Source organism: Colletotrichum orchidophilum (assembly GCF_001831195.1).
Source record: "Colletotrichum orchidophilum strain IMI 309357 chromosome Unknown Scaffold_1.1, whole genome shotgun sequence".
Lineage (NCBI taxonomy): Eukaryota > Fungi > Ascomycota > Sordariomycetes > Glomerellales > Glomerellaceae > Colletotrichum > Colletotrichum orchidophilum.
The window spans coordinates 105,172-119,786 of record NW_019172957.1 but is presented as its reverse complement, the minus strand read 5'-3'; the positions used below and the strand labels follow the sequence as shown (position 1 = coordinate 119,786).

The window sequence follows — 14,615 nt, the reverse complement described above, 5'->3', positions numbered from 1 at the left end:
GTCATTCTACAACCCAACATGTTCCAGAATGGCCAGGTCAAGCAAATCTTCACAGCCGATTTGCAGAGTGCCAGCGGAGCCTCACGAGTCAAGCGCTATATCTCACTTCATTATCCAAGTTCCTGTCCACGACTTCCAGGACTCCATATCGAGTCTTCAAAGCTTCGCGCTGCCGCCCATGTCACTTGTTGTCACAGTTGTTGCCACATAGACGGCTCACAACTCAGACCTCACCTGTAACGGTCCACTGCCCTGTTGATGACACTAGCCTCGATTCCGGGTTGAACATAGAACCGGTTCGGGTGTCGCTGATCGTGGGCCGTGGCCGTAGTGTTTCTACCGGCGGGAATACGGGACAAAGCCCCGCGGGCTTGCCAAATCAGTCTTCCCAACGACCGTCAGCCGCTAGGAAACGCGGCTCGTTGCGCGGCTCATCTTGGAGATTGCACGGTAAAAGGTAGGGGAAGCCGATGATGACGTGGTAAAGAGTATAGCTCGTCAAACTGTTGACCTGAGTTAGGTAGCAAACTAATTTAAGAGTCTTGGCCCTGTGATATGGATTTCTATGTGTTTATGTTTTCGTATTTGCATAAGAAACTGCCTAGAGAAACCTAGCCAGTATTTCCGTGGTTCCTCTTGTGCAAACTGTGTCGATGTTAAGACTAAATAAAGTGAGGCTGTTTGCGAGAGCAATGGGGAGCTCGGCAGAGTGGCGTGCAATCGCAAAAGCTATGCCTTCCGAAGCTAGTCCAGCAACGATGAAGTCTTCCGTCTCATTCAACGGATGTTAGTTGCTTGAGAATACAGGCTTTTCGTCAAGATTGATCTTCGGTTCGGTTGCACGGCCCAGAGAGGAACATCATTGGAAAACTTGCGTCACCGTGTCGGGAAGCACTTCGAACCCGGCTCAAGTTCGGCTCTAACTTCGCCTCAAAGGATGCATCGTGAAAATATAGAAAGCAATGGGACATTGCAAGTCATATCGAACACTCGGTAATGGCTAGATTCACAGGGCAAGAAATAGCACTCTTGAGCGCCCCAAATCGAGGAACATTTCTGGAATCTGGAGAGACGGCAATAGAAACTTTCCCGGGGGAAATGGTGGAAAATTTGAAACACAATATTCACTCTCAGCCTTTCACGTCACGAAATATTGTGACTTTCGCATGAGTCGCGAAATGGTGTGGTGCAGCTGATGGAAAACCGGTAGGTTCGCAGTATCAGTCGACAGAACAAGTGCTTCCCGTGGGGTCTCCGCATGTCATACGTGATTAATGAGAGTTTTCATTCTGCTTGGACAATCTACAAAGACATAATCCCTCGCCTTAATTCTAATTCTGCCCCGGATTTTCCGCCTCCCTACGGCCGAGGCTCACCAGTCACCGTACCTATGATTCGCAATATGCTCCACATCAAACCAAACTTCTGACAGCAAAGGGCTCTTCATGTCCATCTAGAAGTTGTAACAGACAACACTCAACCATCTCTCATTCCCTATTCTACGGCTCCGCTCCTTGACTGGCACAAACCCGTCGACGTACATTCTCCACACCGTAGGGTCCTTCAACATGTAACCCGTATCTACGACGGTCCGTCGGAGCGCCGCATCAGAAGATCCGTCGTCATCTCCAGTCTTCTCCTTGAGATTCTTCTCCACTTGAATCAATACGGCGTCTTGGATCGCATTCTCGGCGCGTATCTCATCTTGCGTCGCCACGAGGCCGTTCTTAGTGCCCGATTTGAACATGGGCGAGCGAGAATCCAGGCCGAAGATCTCAAAAAATTCCCTGTTGGCGACATGTGGATAGATTTTGTGGATTTCATGGTGGTGGATGCAGATATACGTCAGGATTGAATTCGGAATCGGCGACGGCTTCGGTGGCTCGGGAGGCGGGGGCCAGGCGGAGGAGAGGCTGAACGAAAGCAGCCCGAGGTCCACAATAGAAGAAAAATCCAGGTAAAAACCACAGAAAAGTGTTGCAAGCCACAATCAGTCACTCTGGTCGTCTTCATCGGCGTGTTCGCGGCCCTAAGTGGTGCGGTTCCTGAGCGGCGGACTCGAGTCTCGCTGGGAGCGTTGGTAAGGTTGGTAGGATAAGTAGGCATCATCTTCAGATCGAGAAGGGTCATCTAGGTAACCTATTTTTCGTCCATGTTGGTTCTTTCAGTGCCGAGATGGCATACCTGATGACAACCATGTGTTGTGAGGCGCTAGTGGCAAGAGTGATTGATGGAAGAATTGTGCTGGCTGAATAAAGCTTTGAAATACCTTCACCACTCCTCACTTCGTCTCTAATTTCTGGGTAAACTGGTGTTGTCGAGCCAAGGAAGTTCTTAAAAGGGTGTTTATATGTAGGCGAAAAAGGCGGGACAGGTCAAAGAAGTCTCATTTATTCATGTTAAATAAGTTCTACCATTCTGAACACACACAGACAAACGGACGCAAAGTGAAATTTTTCATCACATTGTCTTTGAGGAAAAATTGACACAATAAGTCGTCAAAGGACCAAGCCCAAGGCCGGGGTCTCCGACACACGTTCCCAAATGCCCAAGCCAGAAACGGCCCCTAAGAATGGCCCTTCTGTCAGACTACTTAACACCGCCGTCCACGCTACCTAAATTATATACTATTAAGCCCCTATTAGCGTCCTTTTTAACTCCCTTAGCTTTATAGAGAGCTCGTTTATATAAAATAATATCTATTTAATCTCGTCACAAAAGCCCTCGCTATAGAAATATTATAAATAAATATCGCGGAGGCTTGTTTAGGTCTCTAGGAGGTGGTGAAGGCCAGAGTAGTATCCCGAGAGGATGACCAGGTAATAAGAATGAGCCAAAGTGATGAGGCCTGGCCTTTTAGATGGAGAGGGTTGCCTAACGAGCGCAGAAGAAAGGATGTTCATTGGTCGTTCTTCCCAAGCTACGGAGCCTCGGTGACGCACTAGATCTATCTGGCTACCTGAAACCGAGGCTCCGCAAATAAACATGGCCGATGCGTAGGCTGGGGATGACACGACGGGCCGAAAATGGAAAGAAAATATTGTCGGAACGTTGGGCAGTCCAAGTTTGGGCTGGACCGGCAGTGTAGCTGGTGCATCGCCTTTAGATGGTTTCGACTGACTGCTTGATATAATGATAATCGACTTGTCGTCGCCATCAGTGTCGTCTGACGAGGATACTGAGGTGTCGAATTCATTATCATGTTCCGACCTTTCGAATGGGGATGATAGTGTCATACCGACAGACTCGGGCGGCGTGAGGGTTCAGTGGCGCTTACTTATCCTCTTTAGCAAGACCGGCGGGGTGGCTTAGAGCTCAAAGGGAGAAGGCTCTTCAATGTTGCAGAGGAGTGATATAAGCCAAATATTAATGATATTATTAAGATGTCGTCGGGGTACCGCACAGGGGCGCTCACCAGGAGTAGCAGGAAGTAAGGAACGTTCGGCTGAATATCGATATCTAGCTTTTCACTACTATCATTTGCAAAAGAGCACGGCGTCGAGACGGTAGTTAGTGGCTCCACAAAAGAAGGTTACGATCCAAGTTCCAATAAAATATATCGCAGGGCAAGTCATTGTGCTGCACGGAAAGCCGAAAAAAGGACGCAAGGAATTATCATTACAACATAACCAATCAACTAATGGGGCCAATAAGGTACGAGGGTTATCGCTGAGGAACTTATACGTCACTTTGCTTACTATGCGCACGCCAAGGACACATTAAGGCCATTTGCAACCAAAAAAACATTCTGAATGAAAACTATTTTGGCGGAGATGCGATCTTAACGCAGCCTTTGGAGATAACCCTATAACCCTCCTCAGTGCTAACAGAAGCGCCTGCTAGAGGGAGTATTGCGGTATTGGACGACTACTTAAAACACATATTACGATCGAAGTCGCCTACAGCCTTCGCAATGCGCATTCTCCATGTTCCTTCTTCTAAGTGCTGGCTGTGGAGGTCTGGTCAGGCTCCAGGCGCAATAAAAAGGAGACTCATTTTCCTGGGCTATGAAATAGAACCGGCCGGAGTTAATTAACTTCCCCTTGGGCGGTATGAGGCTGAATGAATGCCTCGTAGACCTTTATATTCTGCTGAGCTTACATCGCTTAATTGCATTGCATGGGCGAACATTATGGCCAAAGTGTCACTTTGATGATGCAAGCGGCTTCCTGTTCAGATTGAGGACGGGTGTGATACCGCGACAACGCGTCAAGACATGATGGCACGGAACCATGCCAGCGGTCTGTGGAGACATTAATCGGGGCCTCCACATTGTGTTAATTTGAAGCTCCACCGCCACGGAGAGCAGGCATATCGGATCAATCCACAACAGTCCGTAGGTAACGTATGATCCGGTGCAGCATGCATAGCCACCCATGCTTTGTAGATGCAGCCGGTGCTAGTTCTAGGAATACGCGACATCAGAATACGCAGTGCGCTGCCTTGAAATTCCACCGGATGATTCTGCTTCCGTTATGGCCTCGTGCTTTAGGACTTCCTTTCGGACAGGAGTAGAGAGGCGTTTGCCTTTTCCAAGCATCGTGGTGACTAACACCCAGTATCCTGAAAAATGGCTCCACCCGTTAGTGTGTTCCCCGCGACCTAACCTCTCTCCCTGTTTGCGTTGTGTCTTGAGAGAAGCAGGGGATAGGCGGCGTTCATTGAGTTTGAGTGGGTGGAAGCACGTTTGCTCAGTTCTTCCCATCGACTTTTCATGGAGTAAGGGTTGGATGGTACTGTTCCCGGTGAGGTCAATGATAAGCTTAGGATCAACAAACTCTTTCTGCCATAGGTTATTATAGGCTGCTGTGAAAGCCACATGCATCCCACCCCTTATCGCACAACGAGGCTGGATGCTAGGGAACCGACAGACGGGTAACGGCGAGATAATTCAATCAGTAGATCACATGGTAGTCAGCACCTTAATATGCGCCACATTCATGCCGACCACGTGGGTTGTTGTCCAGGCTTGATTGGTAGAACGTATATGTTGTTGCCTTGAGTCCAGTTTGGTGGATGGATGGCTGACCATTTGGCTTGCCAGGATGTGGCAGATGATTTTCACATTGCTTCGGATTTCGGTGACTATTGACAAGGCAGAAGCGAGGCAACAAGACTTATCCGCCTGGCGCTTACGTCTAACTCTGATCAGTGTTCCCTCCCAGGCTTCTGGAACCCGCATTCAGTTTTACCGTAGCCAGTCTTTCAATCTGGGACACAAAGCACTGTTTTATAAGAAGGGGAAGTTGTCTCGACGCCAAGTGAACAACGAGGCTTGATGTACTTCTCTTGCAAAAAGCACTGAGGCTTCCTTGTATTCACAGTTTTGTTTGGAACTTGAGTGCTTGTTGTTATTACAATTATTGGCATTAGCCGTAAACCTTAATCGACAACAGCTGGGTATCTCGTTGAGTTTATTGAAGCCAGGATGTCTGGAGGGACACTCTACCGATACGAACCATTGAATCCCCAGGATAACAAAATCAGAGTCTTCATCTTATACCCGGGCCTCTTCTTGGATGATGTTGTCGCCAAAGTTTCCCACGCTGAACTTGGCCGAAGCAGGTACGAAGCTCTGTCATACACTTGGGGACCTGCGACCCACGACCATGGCAAGGTACATCTCCAACAAGGCGAACCATGCGCTAGCATTGGCCTTGATGCTCTCCCGTTTGTCAAGGTCAGGCCAACGCTCTTGTCAGCTTTAAGATACCTTCGACTCCCTACCGCGCCACGAGTTTTGTGGATCGATAGTTTATGCGTAGACCAGGAGAACCTGGTAGAGCGGAGTCGAGAGGTTACCAGAATGGGCGAGATTTACAATAAAGCAGAGCAGGTAATTGTGTGGCTAGGGCCTGACGATGATGACACCTCCGTCGCAATGGAAACAATCAAGCTTCTGAGTGAGGGTGTTGTCATGCAGTGGCATCGTCGTTTGTTCACCACCGTCCCTGGAAGCGCAGCCGATATGCTTCGGAATCGTCCCAATGACTCGTTGTTGACGCTTTCACAATGGTCAGCATTAAGAAGTCTCATCACACGGTCTTGGTTTACGAGGTTATGGGTCCGGCAAGAAGTCGCGCTGGCATCGAGAATTGTCGTCCTCTGTGGTTATTTTGAAGCAGATTGGGAAAACGTCGAAAAGGTCGCCATTCTCCTGGAGCATTCTTTGGTCAAAGCCCACATCTGCTTGAGAGACATACTCTTCGTTCGTTCGCTTTTTCACTTCCGCGGCTCAGATGAGCTAAGTTACATTCTACACCGGTCCAGCTTTTGCGGATACTCGGATGGCCGCGACCTCGTCTACGCGAACCTATCCACCTCATCGGCAATCAAGGCGCTTCACATTGAGCCAAACTACACCATGTCTGTTGCTGCAGTATATAAAGATCTCATTCTTCAGTACGTACAGCATTTTGGCAATCTGGATATCCTCCGTTCTTGTGATCCACAGAATTCGCCGCCTGATTTCGAATCCTTCGTTCCTGATTTCGCCGTTGCAAAATCCGAATCTCGTCTTGTCAAAGAATATGCTCATGGAGGCACGAGACATTTGCCAGTCACCGTCGAAAGAGGAAGCATGCTCAAACTGAAGGGAAAATACATCGGCAGGGTCAGCTATGTTTCCGAGTTCCAAAGATCTCTGTCCACGGGTTACGGCGATCGCGCTAAGAACATCGATATCATCATGACCTACCGTCGCTGGGAACCGGAAGATCTCTTCACCGCGACATATCCAACCGGCGGCACATTGTTTGATGCCTTTGTCGGGTTATTGGCCGGTGGTGCTTTCAAGGAGGTCTACGGTGGTGCTCATCATCCAACAAGGGATGAAGCCAAGGAAGCCTTCCTGGCAGTCGTTTGGTCTGGTGGGAACGTCAATATGGTCGGTGAGTCCAGATTCTGGAATTATGTTGGCGAACTTACTTCGGATCGGAGGGGTGAGAATTACTTTCGCACACAGGATGGTCACATTGGTACTACTCCGGGGGATGTCCGGACAGGCGATGTTATTAGTGTATTTCCTGGAGGGAGTGTAGCCTTTGTGTTGCGTCCAGCGTTGGAAGACACACAAAGTGGCTGTTACCAGCTCATGGGACCCTGCTATGTCGAGGGCGTTATGTTTGGAGAAGCTCTGCTTGGGCCATTTCCGGAGCCATGGCTCTGCATGAAGGACATCGGACTGGGCCGCTATTGGTGTTTTGGCAATCGACAAGACGGTAAGCGAACTTTTGAAGACCCCCGACTCTGGCCTCTACCTTCCCCTTGGCAAGTCCATTATTGTGTCATGAACTCTGAAAACGGTCCTTGTAGTGGAGACTGCCAGGAGCACGATAAGGAAGGCACTTTAAGCAGCCGTTATTTCTTTAATAACGAATCTGGGGAAAGGACTGAGAAGGATCCTCGACTTGACATAGCTGGCTTAGAGAAGGGCGGGATTCTTCTTGATATTTTCACATTAATCTAATATTAATTATGCCCGAATGTAATGGCCAGAAACTTTGTTACTCAGATGCGATGCAACTGGCTGCTCTATTGAAATGGCTGCGCTATGGCACTGGCAGCCATGTTATGTGTGATTAGTCAGTAGGTTCCACCTCAGCTACACCTTAACGTCACCTCTAGCCTATAGCTAGCTAAATTTCTCTTTTTATTATATATATATTATAAAAAAACTAAATAAATTAAATAATTAGCTTATTTTTAGGTAATATATTTATTCTATTTTTTTTAAATCGTTAGTTTATTTCTTTTATATAATAATATAACTTTCTTTTTTTTATTAAATCGATCGATTTTTTTTAAGTTATTAATATGTTTTAATTAATTAAAAAATTAATTTTAATTTTTAATAATAAAAGTATTTATATAATAACTTTATTAATTAATATTTTTATAAAATAGCCCGCCGAGTAGGACTCGTTATATCCTAAGCCCCTGTTAAAAAATATTTTTTTTTAAATAAAACTTTTATATTTATTTTTTTAACTAAACGAAATTAATTAGCTTTTTATTATACGACGCGTTTAATAATCGTAAATATTTTAAATTAAATAACTTATTTTCTTTTTTTTTAATTATAATTATAATTACGATTATAATTATTATAATAAGTACTAAGTAAAAGCTATAGTTTTAAAATATTAATGGTCGTTTTATTTATATTAAAGCTATTATTATTATAAATAATACCGAGACCGTAGCGCTTACTATTTTTAAAATATTAAAACTTTTATTACCGATATCTTTTCTTTTTAAACTTTTTTTAATAAGAACTATTTTTATATTTTCTTTTTTTTAAATTCTTTTTTAAAATATAAAATTACGGCTTAAACGTATTTTTATTTTAGTTTTAAAAAATAATATTATAAAACTTAATAAAAAAGGCGGTTTAAAATTTTTAAATTTTTAAAGCTTAGCGCTTAGAGACGATACTTTTTTTTTTAAGCGATTTAAACCTTTTTTTATAAAAGTTTTTATTTCCCGATTAATTAGTGATTTTATTTAAGCTTTAGCGTAGGCTTTAATATAGCTTTTAAACGTTCCTTTTTAAATAGCGATTTTAATAATTACGTTATCGAACCCGGTTTTAAAAACTACTTTTTTAATTTAACGATATTTTTTTAAATTTTTAAATACTATTAGTTATCTTTTTTAATTTTCTTAACTTTCTTTAGCTTAACCTATTAAAGTATACCGGATCTACGCTTAGGACTTATTCTTAATAAAATTATTAATAAAAAAGCCCCTTTTATTTCTTTATCCCCCTTTTTTAATTTTTTTTTAACCTTTTATTTTTATAATAATATTAAAAAATATATTTATATTAAAAAACTCGCTTTTTTTATTGATTTTAATAACTAAGGATTTATTATTTTTTAAAGCCTTATTATTAAAACCTAAGCCCGTTTTATTTTTTTTAATTTTTAATTTTACTCCCCTTAAATAACTTATTTTAATTATATTTAGATATTAATAATCCGTCTTTAACAAACTATTAAATAAACTATCTAAAAAACCACTTAATAAACTATTTATCTTTTTACCGAATTTAACCCCTAAACCCCATTTATTTCCCTAAGCTCTATTAATTAATAAACTTTTTTCCCCTTTATTATTAATTAAATCTATTCCCATTATCTCTCCTTTACTATTAATTAACTTAATCTCTTTTATATCCTTCTTATTATTAATTAATTTAATTTTAATTATTAAACTCTTTATTATTTTTTTTTTAAATTACGTTCTATATTTATTTAATTTAAAATAAACGATTTTAAACCCGGACCTTTAGGCTTACGCCCTAATCCTTTTATACTTACTAAACTAATAATATTTAAAAGCTTAGTTTTTAAAAATATTAACTTAAATAATAAAATAAATCTTTTTATTTCTTACCGGTAATACTTTTTAAATTATATTTTACTTATATATTTTAATAATAAATAATATAATAGCTATCATCTTTATTAAAAAAATATTATTAATTTATTTATTATAGATTACGTTTTATATATTATTTATAAATTTCTTTTTTATAATTATTAAGATCTCTTAACTATTATAAATAAAGATATAAATAATAGTTTTTATATTATTTTATAGCCGAGGCCCTAACGTTTATTAAAAACTAATAAACGTATCCTCGCTAGCTTTACCAATAACGATAATAATAACGCTAATTCCGGCCTTTAATTTAAATCTCAATTTTAAATTAAAACTTTTTTTTATAAATATAATTTACTATTTAAACGATATTATTATAATAAAAAATAAATAATAAATAAAAAACTTATTATTTAAGCTCAGTTTTAAACTTAATTTTAAATTTAATAATATCTCTTTTTTTAAATTATATTTTAATTTATATACGGATTTCTTTTTTATATTTAATAAAGAGTTTATATTCTTTTCGCTTTTTTATTTTATTTTTATATTTAATTTATATTTATTTATTTAAAATAATTTAACTTAACCACTACTTATTTTAATAATTATAGCTATTAAAATAATTAAAAAGACCGTTAATATAACCGCCTTTTATATTAATATTATAATAACTTTTTTAAAACAAATTCAATTTTAATAATAAATCCTTTTCTTATTTTAAAAAACTTAAACCGGAATTATTCGTTTATAATAATATAATTACTTTTATTTTTTTATATATTTATAAAATCGATTTTTTAATTATATTATATAAAGTTAATATCATTATTTATATAATAAGCTACGGTATTTTATTTAAAAAAACTAACGATAATAAATAATTTAATACCTTTTTTTAATATTAATACTTTATTATAACTATTAATTTAAATTTTTAAAAAACTCTTTTTAAAAAAACTTTTTAAAAAAATCGTAGTATTATATTTATTAAAACGGATTAATTTAAATACCTCTTTTTTTTTTAAAATTAATATACTTTTTTAAATATACCTAAATAAAAAAATCCGACTTTATAATAAAGTTAATAAAATAAATAAAAATATATAATATCGACGTATTATTATAAGCCTAGACTTTAACCTCGTTATTTTTATTTTTTTAATTTTTTATAATACTTTTTAAAGCCTTAAAACCTAAATTTTTATTAATTAATATATTATTAAAGTTAATTAAAAAACTTTTAATAATGCTTATTAAGCTTTATTAAAACGTATTAAAGCTTTAAATACCTTTTATTAACGTTATAATAATTATTAAAAGAATAATCGTTATTTAAATAACCGTCGTAATAACTCTTATTATAATAATTATAATTAAAATAATTTTAACTGCGATAATTAATATTTTTATTAAAATAATAATCGCCGTTTAAACAACTATCGTAACGACTATTTATAATATAATAAACATCGTAATAACCGTCCTTATTATAACGACTATTATAACGATCAATTATATTAAAATAATCGTTATAATACTAAAAACTCCCGTAATAATAATAAATAAAATAACAGAAATCCTTTATATAATATTAAAACTACTTCGTAATTTAAAAATAATAATATTCTTAAGTTTAATCGTCGTCGTAAGTCTTTTAATAAACTTAATAATAACTATTATAATAATTATCGTAATAATAACTATTATAATAATAACTATCGCGGTAATAACTATTATAATAATAATTACCGTAACTAAAAAGTCAAAGCTTATTATATTTACGATCGCTCCCCTTTTTAATTTAATTTTAATTAAAACTACCCTTCTAATTATTCTTTTAATATTAATAATATTATATTATTAAACGATTAAAACGATTATTAACCATAGATTATGTTTTATTAACTAAAATTGATTATAAAAATATATTTATTATTTTTAAATAATAAAAACCCGTGGATAAGATTAAATATAAAATTTTATTAAATAATATTATTATTTATAACCTAACTATTATTATCTTATATTAATTAATAATATTAATAACTATATTATTAAAAATTATACCCCTAAAGCTTTTAAAAAAAAAATATTAACCCTTATTAATATTATATCCCTTATTTTATTTAATATAAATATTTAAATATTTAATACTTTAAACCTTCTTTAAAAAAATTAAAATCCGTAAATAAAAAATTAAAAAAAAGACGTATTACTTTTTAAAAATAAAATATCTAATAAAAAAAATTATTAATTAATTAAATTATAAACTATTTAAATTTTTAATATAATACCCCTATTCTTTTTTATATTCGTATTAAATTATAAACTTTATATTTTATAAATAATTAAATTTATAAATTCGATACTTATTTATATTTTAAAATTATTATTTATATCCTCTTAAAGAAAAGCTATACCGTATTTTTAAATATTTATTTTATTTTATTATTTATTAAATAAGATTTTCTTACGAAATTCTTTTTTAATTTATTAATATAAGTTTATAAACTTTTTTATTTTAAAAATATAAATAATAATAAACTAAATATTTCGATATTAATATAGTTCTTTATTATTTTATAAAATCTTAATAATTTTATTTTTAAAATTTAATACCCTGTTTATATTATAAATAAACTTTTTTATAGTTTTATTTTTAGTAAATATTTTTTATAATTATATTTCTTTAATATTAAATAAGGTAATTAATACGAAATTAACTATTTTATTATTTTATAAAAATAACGTATTTTAATTATATTCGTTATTAAATACTAAATTTAAAATAAAAAATCCGTTTAATTATATATTATTAAAAGATATATTATTTTAATTAAATACGGTTTTAATATTCCGTTTAAATATTTTTTATTATTTATTATTATTTATAAATACGTTATTAATTTTTAACCTTTTTCGGACCTTTAATACTTATTTTATAATTTTTTAATATATATAATTATTATTAATTAAAATATAGCCCTCTTTTTTATTAACTTTAATAACGCTTTTATAATTATTTAAAAAGGTTAATAACTCGGCTTATTATTTTAAATTATAATAATTAAGGATCGTTAATACTTCGTAATAAACCTTTTATTAATAATATCCTTTATTAATCTACTTAGCTTTAATAAAATAAAAAAAGACCTTATCGATTTTAAATATCCTAACGGTTACTTTTTTTATATATTTTAAACTTATAATAAAAATAAACCTTTTATTAAAACGGATATTTTTAATTATTAAAAACTAAAATTTAAAATTAAAATTTAAAACGTTATTAATAAATATAAATATTTTTTTAAACTAACGTAAATAAATTTAATAACGATATTTATATATTTATTTTTTTTAAAATTAACGCCAACTTTTTCGATTTTTATTAATAATTATATAATATATTATAACGAAATAAAGCCGTTATAAATTTTATTTTAAACCCCTTATATAAAATCGGTATTATTAAAAAAATACCCCTCGGTAAGCCTTACTTTTTTATAATATTAACTTTTATTATTTAAAAAAACGAAAAGCCTTATATAATAATAAATTTTTAATATATTAATTTAAGATTTTATATAAACGTATACCTTAACTTATATTAAAATAATATCTTTAATTCTTTTTAAAATAATATTATTTTTTTTATTATAAATATTTAAAAAGGTTTTATAATTAACTTATTATATTAAAAAATAAATAAAAAACTTTTTTTATTTTATTATATTAAGGATATAAACGTTTTATTTATAATATTATAAGCCTTACTATATTATTAACCTTTTTTTAATATTATATAAAAAAGCTTTTTAAAATATATTTATAATAATTTATTATAATATATATTAACGACGTTATTATTTATTCCCGTTTATTAAAAGATTATGTTTAATATTTACGTTTCGTTTTTAAATTTTTTAAGAAATTTAATTATATTTTTATTTTTATTTAAATATTATTTTACTTAATTAAGCTTAAAAATTTTAAATTATTATGTTTTATAACTCGGATTTAATATTATAAAATAAAAAGCTAAAGCTATTTTAATTTTTAATATATTTTATATCCTTTATAATTTAAAAAATAGTTTTAATTTAATAAGTTATTATTAAAAGTTTATTTTTAAATTCGCTATTATTATAAACTTTTTTAATAAAATTAAAATATTTAGTTTTTATAACGCACTTTATAAAGATTTATAATATAAATCTTTTATTAATAATTATTAATTACTTTTTTTATTTTTTATTAATAATATTATATTTATTATAAAAAAAGTTATTTAAAAGAAAAAAAATACTTAATATAAAGATTTTTAAATTAATATTAAAAAAGCTTAGGATCGTTTTAAATATAAACTCATTAAAATTATAAATTTTACTTTTTTAAATTATAATAAACTTTTTATTTTTATATCGATAATAATAAAAAAGGTTTTAAAATTATAACATAATAAATCTAATTAAATAAAAAAAACCGCCTTATTTTTTTTATTTCTTAAATATTAACCTTTATAAAAATTAATTATATAATAATAAAAATCAAAACTTTTAGTTTCGTTTAAGCTTTATAAAAACTTAAATACTATTTTAATAATTAAAAAATATACGTTTTAATAAATTATTTAACTATTTATAATATATTTTAAATAATTAAAACTAATAAATTTAAAAAATAATATCGATTCGTTAATTAAAAACTTAATTTCGCTAAATAAGCCGATCGAATAATTATTTAATATTGATTAAATAAAACTTATTTAAACGTTAATATTTTATTATATTTTCCGATTTTTAAACTTTTATTTTTTATATTATTTTTAAATAACGAGGATAATAGTTTTTTAAAAACCGATTTTAATATATTAATTAAATTTATAGATTTTTTATTTAATATTAAATCGATTTTAACCCCTTAACCTATTCTTAACCCCCCCGCCCTTATTTAATAAGTTTATATAATAATAAAAACCTAAGCTATTAAAAAAAACCGTAATATAGAAATTTTTATTTAAAATAACTTATCGGTTTTAAAAATAATTATTATTAAATTTATAATATTTAATAATTTTTAAATAAGAATTATTAATAACCTCTTAATAGATTTTATTTTTTATTATATTTATAATAATATAATTAAAATTAAATTTAATTATTTTTATTTATTTTTAAATAATTCCGACGGTTTTTTTTATTTTTATAATAAAAACGATTTATAAT

The 14,615-nt window shown here is 32.2% G+C and overlaps 2 protein-coding genes across 2 annotated transcripts; one reads left to right on the top strand and one right to left on the bottom strand.

The window, feature by feature from the left end:
* Window positions 1–1,453: 1,453 nt before the first annotated feature.
* CORC01_00020 (uncharacterized protein) lies at window positions 1,454–1,747 on the bottom strand (the record flags this gene model as incomplete). The annotated part of the gene is made up of 1 exon (XM_022611678.1): window positions 1,454–1,747. The coding sequence occupies one exon, from the start codon at window positions 1,745–1,747 to the stop codon at window positions 1,454–1,456; it is 294 nt and encodes a 97-aa protein (XP_022481683.1).
* A 3,681-nt stretch (window positions 1,748–5,428) lies between these two features.
* CORC01_00019 (uncharacterized protein) lies at window positions 5,429–7,352 on the top strand (the record flags this gene model as incomplete). Its single annotated transcript, XM_022611677.1, has 2 exons — window positions 5,429–7,220; window positions 7,315–7,352. 2 exons carry the CDS (start codon window positions 5,429–5,431, stop codon window positions 7,350–7,352), a joined length of 1,830 nt encoding a protein of 609 aa, XP_022481682.1.
* Window positions 7,353–14,615: the final 7,263 nt, after the last annotated feature.